The sequence below is a fragment of the Podarcis liolepis genome (genome assembly GCF_965112155.1).
Source record: "Podarcis liolepis genome assembly, chromosome: Z".
Taxonomy (NCBI): domain Eukaryota; kingdom Metazoa; phylum Chordata; class Lepidosauria; order Squamata; family Lacertidae; genus Podarcis; species Podarcis liolepis.
The window spans coordinates 50,458,765-50,471,991 of record NC_139570.1 but is presented as its reverse complement, the minus strand read 5'-3'; the positions used below and the strand labels follow the sequence as shown (position 1 = coordinate 50,471,991).

General features: G+C 39.6%; 1 protein-coding gene across 4 annotated transcripts in view; it reads right to left on the bottom strand.

Moving 5' to 3' along the window:
* Positions 1-13,227, bottom strand: part of NEK6 (NIMA related kinase 6) — a 93,148-nt gene that overhangs the window by 78,616 nt on the left and 1,305 nt on the right. Inside the window, exons 1-2 of one of the 4 annotated variants that reach the window (XM_083486009.1) lie at positions 11,880-12,787; positions 8,145-8,216 (exon numbers count right to left, since the gene is read on the bottom strand). The exons of 2 other annotated variants lie outside the window; for them this stretch is intronic. Coding sequence is in view for 1 of the 2 variants with exons in the window: in XM_083486007.1 (XP_083342133.1) it covers positions 11,880-11,892 (13 nt within the window). In the remaining variant the exon portion in view is untranslated. Of the gene's footprint in view, positions 1-8,144; positions 8,217-11,879; positions 12,788-13,227 lie in introns of those variants that run through there. One more of the 4 variants, XM_083486007.1, reaches the window with a different exon arrangement.

Below are 13,227 nucleotides of genomic sequence, written 5' to 3'. Positions count from 1 at the left end.
CTCAACAGAACTGATACATTCCCATGTACTAACACACACACAAGAGTAGAACACATTTAAAAGGGGGCGGGAATTATCTGCCCTACAGGAGACCTTCCTTGGACAGCAGGGTAAACACAGAGCGAGGGGCAAAACTTGTCATTTTCTTCTTGAAGGGGAGGAAACGCTTTTTTAAAAATACTACTTTTATAACAAAGTTTGCGATTTAATATCAGCCTGAGCTCCCCTTCTGCCCCCTGCCCCCAAGAGAGAAGCAATCCATACAACCAGGTGAAAATGTTGCAGCTTGTTTGTTTACTTATGCAAAGAGTACCACAATGGAGTAAGATTCCCTCTTCAGCGCATCCAAAGGCTTCATGAGGAGTTCAAAGGGAATGATAGAAGCTCAATAGCTTATAACAACTTTTCAGCTTTTGCGGTCAGTCAGGGACACTGCCCTCATCCTCCCGTGGTGGAGATTTCAGTCGCAAACCTTGTGACAGGAAATCACCTGGCTGCCAAGGGGTGCTCCTGAGTCACAAAAAGCGCCTGGCACCTGGTTAGTTTCAAACACTGTTTTCAAATGAGATCTGCTATGCTGCAGCACAAAGCCAGTGAAGTTGAAACCCATAGATATAAAATGAGGGATGCAAACCAGAGATGAGAAAAACTGGAAGGCTCACAAAGAACAGCACACCAACGTCACAGAAGGTATGCGGTCATGAAGGATGTTCTACCAGCCACTGCCAATGCAGTGCCAAGAAGCGAACTGAGCGCGGAAGGTCAGTTGTACATGCTAGCGACCACCTCCTGAGGGAGGGAGGGAGGGACATGTACTAGTTCACTGGTTAAAGCTCTAGAACAGGCATCCCCAACCTGCGGCCCTCCAGATGTTTTGGACTACAATTCCCATCATGCCTGACCACTGGTCCTGTTAGCTAGGGATCATGGGAGTTGTGGGCCAAAACATCTGGAGGGCCGCAGGTTGGGGATGCCTGCTCTAGAATATTCAAAAGTAGTCAGCTTCACATTAGTGCAGATCCCATATGTGGGACTTCATAGAGGCTATGAAGTAAGACCTCAAATAAGAAGAATTAAACCTCAAGCCTCAATCACTAAGGGAGAAGAAAGTCTGAAGAATCAAATCAAGCAGGTAAAAAATTACAATCTGCACTGTACTGTTGGATGGTAATGTTCTTATAGCTGACAAGATGTTATTAATTGGAGTAATTGACCTGTGAAAGCAGTAAGAAGCTCAAGCGAGTTAAAAAATTATCCTATAAATACCATAAAGATTAACAGATCTTTAATATTCACCCAAGAAGCGCTTACACTAAGTACAATGATTATGGTAACAGAGTTTATTTACTAATGTAAGGCTGACTTTAATATATACAACTTGCCACAAAAAGCAGCTCTGGTTCTTAATCCTCTAAGAGCTAAAAGTCATCGCTTAGATTTTCCAAACTGATTAAACAGAGTCTGCAAAGGAAAGAAAAAGAATCCACTACTCATTTCTGATGTACGAAGAACTCTGCATAAATGTTTTACTATAGTAAGCTCTGCCTGGCCCAACTGGGAGCCCGAAACACACTCCATCACCAAGATCTTGCACACAGGGATACCTTCTTCTTCTCTGGCAACAAAGATTAAGCACAGGTTGTTGAGTGAGAAAATCAAAGACTAGGAGGCCAAGAGTTTTTCATGGATTCTCTGGGACTAACTAATTACCTTGTTTCTGTCAAGGAGCAGGTTTCCCACAAATCAGACTGAAAAGCAGTAACAGGGTTTTACTAATTGTGCCCTAAAGCTTAGAACTTCTAGAATGAGATACCATGGCTGGTCTTTTTTCTTTTTTAGTGACAATAATGTAAATAATATTCATACACAGCTAACAAAGTGGCTGGAGCTTTTCAGAGTTCCATAATCAAAAGCAATGGGCCCCTGTACCAGGGAGCTTCAAGCAGAATTTCAAGACAGTGGTACCTTGGGTTAAGAACTTAATTCGTTCTGGAGGTCTGTTCTTAACCTGAAACTGTTCTTAACCTGAGGCAACACTTTAGCTAATGGGGCCTCCTGCTGCTGCCGTGCCCCTGCCGTGCAATTTCGTTCTCATCTTGAAGTAAAGTTCTTAACCCGAGGTACTATTTCTGGGTTAGCGGAGTCTGTAACCTGAAGCGTCTGTAACCTGAGGTACCACTGTACTGGGAAGGGAGCAGAGTGGGTGGAGAAGAACAAACAGCTAACAAGGATGTGAATATCATGGATTTATTGTGGAAGTGGGCTTTGAGGAGTACACAGCTAAAAATATCACTGCCAACAACAAAAACATATGTTAAAATTTGGAAGCAGGAAATCAGCTGGTGAGGCAGTCAGATTGTTGGATGGCAAAGGAGTTAAACAGGAAGGCTGAAGAGGACTTCTCTAAAGAGGAAGACTGGAGGAATTCTTTGCTAGACTGCACTTTGGAATATGCTGGATACCAACAACTGTTTGAGGAATCAGCATTGAGACCAATGCTACGTAACTTGTTCACAATTAGAGCCAGTGGTGACAGGTGTGGTAGCCAACTTTGCAATCAAACCAAATTACTCAGCAATAGTGAAAATTCAAGCAGACTGTTAAGAGTTCCAAAAGCATCTCTCCGAATGGAGCAAATGGGCAGTAAAATGGCAGATGAGGTTCAGTTTAAGAAAAGATAATGTGATGCACATTAGAGCAAAGATATCCTACTTCACTCTTAAAAGTGATGAAGTCTGAATCGGCAGTGACTATCTAGGAGAGAGATTGTGTACAGCAGCACTGAAAAGGGCAAATTACATGATAATGTTTATTAGGAAAATGAAAATAAAACTGTCCGTATCATAATGCCTTTAATGTATTGTGTGGTCATCTCAAAAATGAAAACATAGAGGGGTTTTAGCCCTTTCCACATAATGCAAGCCTAAATTAGAGAGGTGTTTTAGTTTCAAAAAAGACAACTCACAGCGGCATGATAGTTGTAAAATTATGCATGGTATGGAGGAAGTGAAAGCAGAGAATTTTCTCTCCCCCTAGTCTAGCTTTAAAATGAAAGGTCACCCAATGAAATGAAAGGTCACCCAATGGGAATAAATTCAAAACAGACAAAAGGAAATAGTTCTTCACACAGTGCAGTTAATATAATTCTTCCCATAAGATGGGCTGATGGGCTGGCTTAGATGCATTTCAAAGAAAAATTGGACGTATCCAAGGTGAACAAGTTTACAGACTATGTACAGTTTACAACTGAGCATTAGGGCTGTTGTAACTGGTGGACCTCCATTGTGGGGGGAAAGATGCTGGACTAGATGGATCTTATCTGGAAACAGTGGGATATTTCAGGGCACTATTTTTGGACTGAAAATTCAAGTCTGCCCTTGTATAGATTAATTCATGTGTGTTGCAGCATCAGGGCAACGGTGATGAAAGACAAGAAGATGAAAGCACAGCTGCATCACATTACAAATCTATTAACTCTCGCCCCCCCTTCCCTTACACAATGCTCTTTATACCTAGCTGCTCAGAAGTAAGTACTTCAGGTGAAAATTGTTTATGGATATCAGAGGCCCGTTCCTTCAGCAGCTCATTCAACCAACTCACAGACATGCCTAGGAGTTGCCTCTAGATCTCTATGGAGGGACAGCTTGAAGAACACTGACGATTTCTGAACAAGCAATCAAGTGAAAATATATTTTGCAGACCAAAAACATCCATCTTTTTTCAAATTATTCTGCAAGCCAGCTTGCCCCAGTTGGCTCTGACATTTTGCAAACCAAAAAGTGTAATAGTCCTTGGAATCTTGCAGTGAGCACACATATTCTATTCCATTAGTCCAAAAATCTTCCTTTTTAAAAAATATTTCCTCTCCTCCCTGGCACACATTCAAATTCACAGCATGCTCAGAGTCACTCTCTAGTAGTAATACGGACAGCAGCTGGCTCATAGGAAAGGGGAAAATTTGGAACTTGAGCTGTCCTACACCCACTTGAGCCAGGAGCAGACTGCTGACTCAAGAGGCAGACACTGACAAGCAGATGCCCGGGTTCCAGTCCCCTGCACGTCACTTTACAAATGCATACAAACACACAGTCTGAAAAAGCAATCCCAGTTACTTGGCACCCATCCCCTCCCAAACAACTTAAGAGTACAGGTTCAGTTTCATGTCCATTCAAAAGGCTGAAGGACGTTTCTCATTTAATAATAAAGAGAATTCTCAAAGTTCACAGATGAAGCAACAAAAGTAATTAGAGAACAGTAAACATCACACCACTCTTCAAAATGGAAAGGCTGCGAGCCCTTTGAGAGGGTGTGGGCCAGCACCTGTTCCAAGAGCATTCTAGACTAGGGCAAGAGTTCACGGAGCCTATCAATTTATCCTTCATCTCTGCAATAAGAGGGCACTAAACCATGGCGTTTTCTTTATTTCAAATAAAGAGTTCAACAGGAGAAAGATACAAGACGTGTGCCGCCACCCCAAGAGAGAAAGAAGCAGCCATCCTGCCCTTCCCAGCATTATTTTTAAATAATCAATAGGGAACTGCTTTCCACATTTCACAGTTCTGGTAAAGTGGCCAGTTTATGAACTCTTTTAACAGTTCACAGTTGTTCCATTAAAGAAAACCATTCAGTCATGAATTAATATGGTTCTAACAACTGGTCTAAAATTTAGGCACTGAGAGTCTCTATTGCCTTCAACTTCAAAATATATACGTTTTTCTAACTATGGGATTTCGTTCAGTGTCAAAACGCTGAACAGTGCAAAAGGCTCCACTTTTATGACAAGAATATTACATTTGTTTCCTTTGAGTCTCTACAGCAGAGGTAATTATGAGTGAGGAAAGAACTTGCTATTATTAAAGAATTCTCTAGGCTCCCTGACTTTGTTGTGTAAAAGCAAGAATAGAATATCATCATGTTTATTTTGATAAAGTATAAAAAATTCTAAGAAGTTTATTGCTTTTAAAAATGTAGAGGGGGAAACATTAAATACACGCTCTTACAAGAGAGTCGCTGCAGGGACACTAGTTGAATTCCAGGGGAGAATTACTATTTCAAAGCAGCTCTGGGCAATGTGTCAAAATCAATATTAAGCAAAGTTATCTGCACTTCTAAATCTGCTCTTTAAAGAAGGATCTATAAAGCAATGTGCTCAGCCTCTTGAGTCAGAAGCATGTCTCGCATTCTACTATGCACCTCTATGGTTTATCTAAAAATTTTATGAGGCAACACAGCCAGATGATCTCCTATAATAGGAGGCTGGGAAGCCTCAAACTGAGCAGTTTGGGGCAATTCTGCAGGAAGTGATCCAAGTATTGCAGAGAGTATTTGCTAGCACAATTTCTGTGGCCCAAATCAGCACAACTGCCCACCAGGGGAGAGAGAAAAAGGCCTGCATCTTTGAAAAGATGCTTGTTCCCCACATGAAATCCATCTGAGGGAAACAACTAGGAAGACTCCTTCAGATTCCACATGCAAGTTAGCTCAAGTCATTTCAATAAGACATTTTAGCACACAAAACTTTGGAAACATTTTTGTTAGTGTATGTAAGAAAGCGTAACATTTAAAACGGATGTCACAGCTTTATTACTATTTGGAAGGTTGAGGGACAACAATAAATCATTGTCCATCATATCAGGAAACTGGAGAGAGTATTTTTAATCACAAAAAAACAACAACACAAAACGTAATGTAAATCCCACAGTTCCCACGGCAAAGAACTGAAGCAAGAACACTCTTATGATGAGGTGCTTCTGGAACTTGCATAGGAAGCTCAAATAGGCACATTAAACATAACAGAAATGGTCCCACTTTTATTAAAAAGTGCCCTTTACTGAATGACTCAAATTGGGTATATTATCTCTACTTCACTAAATCAGTGGTTTTCAACCAGTGTGTCGTGGCCCCCTGGAGTGCCTTGAATGATGGTCAGGAGTGCCACGCGCAACCCTGGCCTCTGTCTCTTTTTCCTTCCTTCCCTCCCTTCTCTGATGTCCTCCTCTATCTCTGCCTCCCCAAGGCTTGCACAGCTGTTTGTTGCAGCAGCCCTGGCTACAAGCTCCCCAGGCGAATGGTGCACCTTTGGCTGGCCAGGGGGTGCTTCCCCAGCCCCTGTGGGGCAGTGTGAGGATGCATCTCTCTTTGGGGCAGAGGGGGGACAGCTCAGAGACCAGGGGCAGCAGCAGCAGCTGCCCAGAGGACTCCCGGGGAGAGGAGAGGAGGCTGAGGGAACACTCCACAAGGGAGGGTGTTCGAAAAAGGGTGAGGGGCTGCCAGTTCGGCAGGCAAGGGGGGACCTAACTGGGCCCCTGAGCCCCACAAAGAATGGAGTTGGTCAAGGAAGCCATGGGCTCAAAAAGGTTGAAAACCTCTGCACTAAATGATGATACTGATGCTTACACCATTTTTAAAATATTGGTATACACTTTTCAAGTGCTAAATTATCACTGTGTGCTAACACCAAAAATTTAGCTCACTCAGAGAACACATCAACATGAACAATACTCAAAGGGATAGAAGCAATTTTGGAGGTTGCAGTCTTTGTACAGTTAGAGGCTTCAAATGAGGCGAGCTGTAAATAACAATGATGTGTTATGATCTGCCTGAATATTGAACCAAGATACTATACACCTTACAGGAAGACAATAATGGGCAATGTCTTTTGACTTTTGTTCTCTTGAATTTAAAAACAATGTATGTAAAAAGATACTTAGTCTTCTCATAAGGAGAACTACTCTACAAGGTTGATTTACTCTGCACACAAAGGAAAAACAAAGTCTTACGTTCAGCTATTAGGCCTAAAGGAGAAATCCATTAAGCAGGCATTTGATCTTTGGAATATTCTGACTATCTTTCACTAAGCATTTTGTCAAAATGTTAAAAAGTCTACTTCATCTTATGAAGCCTGAAAATATGGCAAAACCTTACAATAATGCTGCTTCAGGCAATCTTAAGCACTAGGAGCTTATTTACACCATTTCAAGTGGGAAGACACTGTGAAATGGCTATCCAGAGCCCATTTTTAATCAACATTATTTAGCACTACCCCTAGCTTGTAACAGCAGGATTCTCAGCTCTGGTAGCATCCAGGTGAGGCTTCCGATCAATTATTTCCCTTCTATACTATAAGTAGCAAATTTAGTGATAGGAGCAACTGAAATATATTCATATGCAAATGTGGAGACTATCTTTTTTTATTATTATTATTATTATTATTATTATTATTATTATTATTATTATTATTATTATTCCCTACCTACCTGGCTGGGTTTCCCTAGCCACCCTTAACATATATAAAAACATAGTAAAATCAGCAATTCCAACCCAATGATTAATGTATAGTCTGAGGTGCATTCAACTGATGAGCGATCGCCAGCGCACAGGTTCTTTTGGACCCAGAAGAGAGCAGAACAGGGCAGGGCAGGGCAGGCTGGGGTGCCCTTATTTGCCTTCTGCCATCGCGCACAGAGGCTGGGAACAGAACCCCTGTGAAAACCGTCGTCGCAATTTCTTCTTGTTCAGAACCTTCTATATTAATGGCCAGCATTTCATGTAGAAGACATCTCATAATAAAGATTAAAAGCTAACTGAAGTAATATTACTAAATGAGCTAGTTAGCTAATTTATATATCATTTCATACATTCAGAGGCACTCCAAAGCTATTTACAATAAAACAAAAAAGGCAATAAAATACTAAAAGTGCTCATCCAAAAAATAGTCCCAACCCCCAGTACAAAATACCACTGCCCCTGGTTGAGCACAGCAGCCACCTGCAGTTGAAATGCCCAGGAAAATAAAAATGTTTATTCTGCTGCTGGGAAGAGGACAAAGTTAGAGCTCATGCCCCAGGCTGTGTTTCTTTAAAATGCTAACAGCTTGTTTGCTCAGTGTTAGCTGCATGTTACAGTCCACAATTTTGCTTTTTATCCCAGGGATTCCCAAACGTGGCCCTCCAGCTATTCTTGGACTACAGTTCCCATCAGCCCTGACCAATGGTCCTGCTAGCTAGGGATGATGGGAGTTGTAATCGAAAAACAGCTACCAACAAACACCCAAGTTTGGGAATCCCTGCATTAGTCACACTGTTCGCACCAAATAAATTATAAATGTTAGGAGGGAAAGTAACCAATTATTTTTGTAAGCCTACATTTTTCTGAGGGAATATGTTGTTTTCATTGTACTTTCTGTCTTCTACTTTGCAGTGTCCACAAATGCCATTCTATAGAAGCAACATAAATTACAGTTATTTACAGTTATTGTCCCAATTCCTATTTGGGCAATTAGCAATCAAATGAAGTTTACTTCTCTCTAATTGTTGCTTTTTTACTTTCCTTCCAAAAGAGTTATGCTCTATATCAGAGCATCCCAAATTTCTCATGTTGGTGACAAACTTTTTAGACATGCATCAACATTTCGCGACACAGTAATTCAGTTTTACTAGCAAACCGGAGATTAAGCTAGCTGCTTTTTCCAGCCCTGAGAGAAGTGTGGGGAACATTCATGTGACACACCTATACACTGCAAATGACACACTAACGTGTCGCGACAGTTTGGAAACCTCTGCTCTATATGATATTAAGTCCTACAAACTGCAACAAAGCACATCATTATTTCCTGTTTTAAGGTATTTGGGCTACAAGCCATAACCCTCTTATTCCTTGGGTAAAAGAGTTCAATGACTGCAGCTAAACTATATAGGTTATTCTGAGAAAAGTGAAGCATTGTATGTGTCACATATTCTAAGGAATTCACTGTACAGATTCACAAGTTTTGTCTTCTGGATAATGAAGTTTCAGGGCAACTAGCCTGACTCCTTAGAAAATTGAGGAAATAAACATCACTAGCAGTTTAATGCTGTTCTGGCCTTTTAATGCTGTTTATGTTGTTGTTGCAACACAAACACTCACAACACTAAAAATATAAACCTAAAAAGAGAATACAAATACAAGTATGAATATAGATACAAATACTAAACAAACATATAACCATATTTCACTTCTTGTTTTCTTCTAATTGACTTCCTTCGTCCTCAACGCAGGTCTACTTTCATATTTAATAAACTGTTTCCTTCTCATTCCGTTTTTCCTACTTTTCTTTCTATTTTAGACTTTTATACCTTAACTTGTTTTGCAAAAGTTAATCAAAACAAGTCCCTGTATTAATTTGAGGGCACAGCTTTTTAAGATAATCTCTATATTTTCCCCATTCTTTTTGAAATTTTTGTTTAGACTGACCCCTAACTGCATCTGTCATTCTAGCCAGCTCAAGGTAATCAAATCATTTTTCTTGTCATTCATTTTTGTTAGTCTGACTAGTTTTTCCAGTTTTTGGCAACTAGGATTCTCACCACCAATATTGAATACAGGAATATTTTTGTGTTTTCCCTAGCAATATCTGAATCTAATATTCCCAATAGAAAATCTTCTGGGGTTTTTTTACAAAAGTTTGTTCATGTATTTTCTTCAACTCTTCATATACCAAATCCCAGAAGCTCTTGATTTTATCACAGGTCCACCACATATGTAGGAGTGTCCCCGATGCTTGAATGCAACTCCAACACAATTTAGATTTTGTTTATACATTTTAAATATTTTGCTTGGTGTTAAAACATATTTTACAAAATTTCCTTTATCACCTCACAAGCTGTAAATCTCCAAATTATTATTAAAATAATTCAACATTAATACATACATATTACGAATATACAAACATACATTTCATACAATCCTTAAAAATATTCATACATACCCACACTCAATCCCACCCAGCCTCACAAGCTGTAATTCTCCAATTTTCTTTCCATAATCTTCCCCATGATGATAATTAAATAGGTTTGCCTATGTCCATTGCCCATTTAATCATTACCTCTTTTACTTATTCATCCTTCACCTCCCAATCTAGTAAAGTTTCATACATTTTAGAGATTACCTGTCTTGTTTTGTAATAATTCTTTGTCCCAATATTGAAATTTCTCTTGCAAAATCTTTTTTGTTATCTGCTCTGAACACTTCGTTTAATTGGTAGTACTGAATCCACCCTGTTAGGTGATGTTTTACTTCCTCATATTTTTTAAATTTCAATTTGTTATGTTTTTATTCTAGCAGATCCTTTTATGTGCCCAATTTGATTCCGTATTTTTTCTTTTCACTGCTATCGCCTCCAAAGGTCAAAGCCACCAGAGCATTTTAGGTTCTAATAATTCTTTGTACTTTTCAGACTCTATATATCAACTTTCTTACAATATGGTTAAGAAATCCTCTGTGGACTTTCCATGCCACGCATAACGGTTGTCAAACCCTTCTAAATCCAATAAATCTGCATTTTGCAGTATCATCCATTCTTTTAACCAATTTAGACAGACCAAATCATAATACAAATTTAAATCAAGTGGTGCCAATCCACCTCTATTTTTCTTATCTATTAATAATTTATGTTTAATTCTTGGCTTTTTGTACTGCCAAATGAATCTTGATATATCTCTTTGCCATGATTTAAAGCATCTTACCCCTCCAATTATTGGTATCATTTGAAATAAAAACATTCATTTTCACTACTGATATCCTACCACAGAATGATAATTTTAACCTGTTCCAAATCTCCAGATCTCTTTTAATTTCTATATTTTTATATAATTATCCTCAAATAGCTTGCTATTTTTATTCGTCAGCCAGATTCCCAAGTATTTAGTCTTATTTACTATCGTTAGTCCTGAGCTCTTCTGTAATTCTTCTTTTTCTTGTATAGACATATTCTTTGCTAGCATGTTGGTCTTATTTTTATTTAACTTAAATCCTGCCACTTCTCCAAATTCGAGGATCTTTTCTATTATTTTGTACGCTTTCCTCTGGATTTTCAGTGGTTAATATCAGGTCATCCGCAAATGCCTTTATCGCGTGCGATATCTTCCCCACCTTTTATGTATTGATCTTTCCTTATTGCAATCGCTAGGAGTTCTAGTACCATAATGAACAATAAAGATGAGGGGGGCAGTCTTGCCTGGTCCCTTTACTTATCTTAAATTCTTCTGTTATCTCATTATTTAATATCAATTTGGCTCTCTGATTTCTGTATATCGCCTCAATACGCCTGCTGAAATTTTCTGCGAGTCCTGTGGCTTCTATAGTTTTTTTTTCATAAATCTCCAAGAGATGTTATCAAAGGCCTTCTTGGCATCTACCAGCATCAAGACATCTTTTTTCTGTTCTTACTTCCAAATATTCTAATATATCTATTATATTTCTCATATTATTGCACATGTGTCTGCCTGGTAGAAAGCCCACTTGATTCTTATATATAATTTCATTCAGTACTCTTTTTAATCTGTTGGCTAGGATATCAGCAAATATTTTGTAATCATTATTTAATAGCGGTAAAGGTAAAGGACCCCTAACAGTTAAATAAGTTGCAGACCACTCTGGGGTTGTGGCGCTCATCTCGCTTTACAGGTTGAGGGAGCCAGCATTTGTCCGCAGACGGTTTTCTGGGTCATGTGGCCAGCATGACTAAGCCACTTCGGGGGAAACCAGAGCAGCACACGGAAATACCGTTTACCTTCCTGCCGGAGTGGTACCTATTTATCTACTTGCACTTTGACGTGCTTTTTAACTGCTAGATAGGCAGGAGCAGGAGCTCACCCCGTCATGGGGATTCGAACCACCGACCTTCTGATCAGCAAGCCCAAGAGGCTCAGTTTTTGATTGATATTGGGTGCACTCCTTGTTGTTGATCAGAGTGTAAATGCTTCTTTCCAAGACTTTAGTATTCTTCCTTCTTTTAAAATTCTATTCATAACTGTTTTCATTGGTTCGGACAGTATCTCTTCTAGTTTCTTATAATACGCTTTTAAGGAGGTTTAAGGCCTTTTGAAGATGCTTCTGCCTACCTGGACAGTTCATCACTCTGCCCACTAGTACAAGGAGAACCAATGCCAGGAAGAATGAGGGCTGATCAGGTGCAGAGTTCCTTGCAGTCACATCATCTTCCTGTGTGTGGGCTGCAGCAGCCCAGGATCCCCCTCATCTGCTTTGTGAGTAGGCAGGGAGATCCGGGGAGATATCATGCACCTTGTTAGTGTGTGCAAAGCGACAAAACACACACACACAAGTCTAGGCTATTCCCAAAGAGAACAGAACATGCAAGGGAGAGAACAGGCTGAATTCCCTGCAAAAAGAAGCTATATGAGAACAACTGTTCTATGTTATGCCTTTGGGCAGAGGAGGCAGCACCAGCACCAATTCTAACATTAAAATTTGCAATCTGATACTAAACCACATAAAGAACCCTATTTTTAGCAAAAATTTCAACCATGCAAAGTTCCAGAAAAAATTCTTACTGAATACATGAGTAAACTCAGATTATACCAAAACTGTATGAGGAGGGAAATGTTTGTTTCAGGAACTTCTTACTTTAGCTATGTTGACCAAAGAATGAAAGACAACAATAGGACTTTCCATTTGATAAGCTCTTTCAAATTTATGACCTCCTTAACCTGGGTTTCCATTCAGATAAACACCCTGATGTAGTCAGTGTTAGAAATTAGCCAGGCGCCAGATCTCAAGTTTGCATTGCTGTGAAATACTTTTTATTAAAAACGTTTTTCCTATTAACAGTCTTAAATCATGAACACTTACACAACTAGATATTTATTTATAACCCTTCATTGTTCACACAGCCCCATATGTTCACATATTTGAATGTATGTGACGATGGTGTACAGAATCAGATGGTTGATTTTGTGTTGTCTACTCTGAAATGAAGCAGCAATCCCAAGTTTTTTTCTGCACTCCTACCTAAGATCCTTTGAATTTAAGTTGCCAGGGAAAGAACTGGGGACCTTCTGTATGCACAGCCTGTGCTCTTCCCCTCAAGGCCACATGAAACTCTTCAAGCAGGAAGCGAAGGGATACTCTATGCTTTTAATCTCAGAGTTGAGAGTTCGAGCCCCACGTTGAGCAAAAGATTCCTGAATTTGTAGGGGGTTGGACTAGATGTTCCCTGTGGTCCCTTCCAACTCTACAATTCTATGGCTCTATGAAAACAATTTTCTATCCATACCAAGAGCAACTCCCAAAAATGAATGTGGATGATGGGTATGTGTGCACTGACAAACAAATTTCTGCCTTACAGACATAAATCAAGGCTCAGAAAAGACACTGGGCAGGATTCTTGGACAGGATCCCCAAAGCCTGCCTCTAATTTTTCCTTTGATAGCAGGAATGAAGAGAAACCTG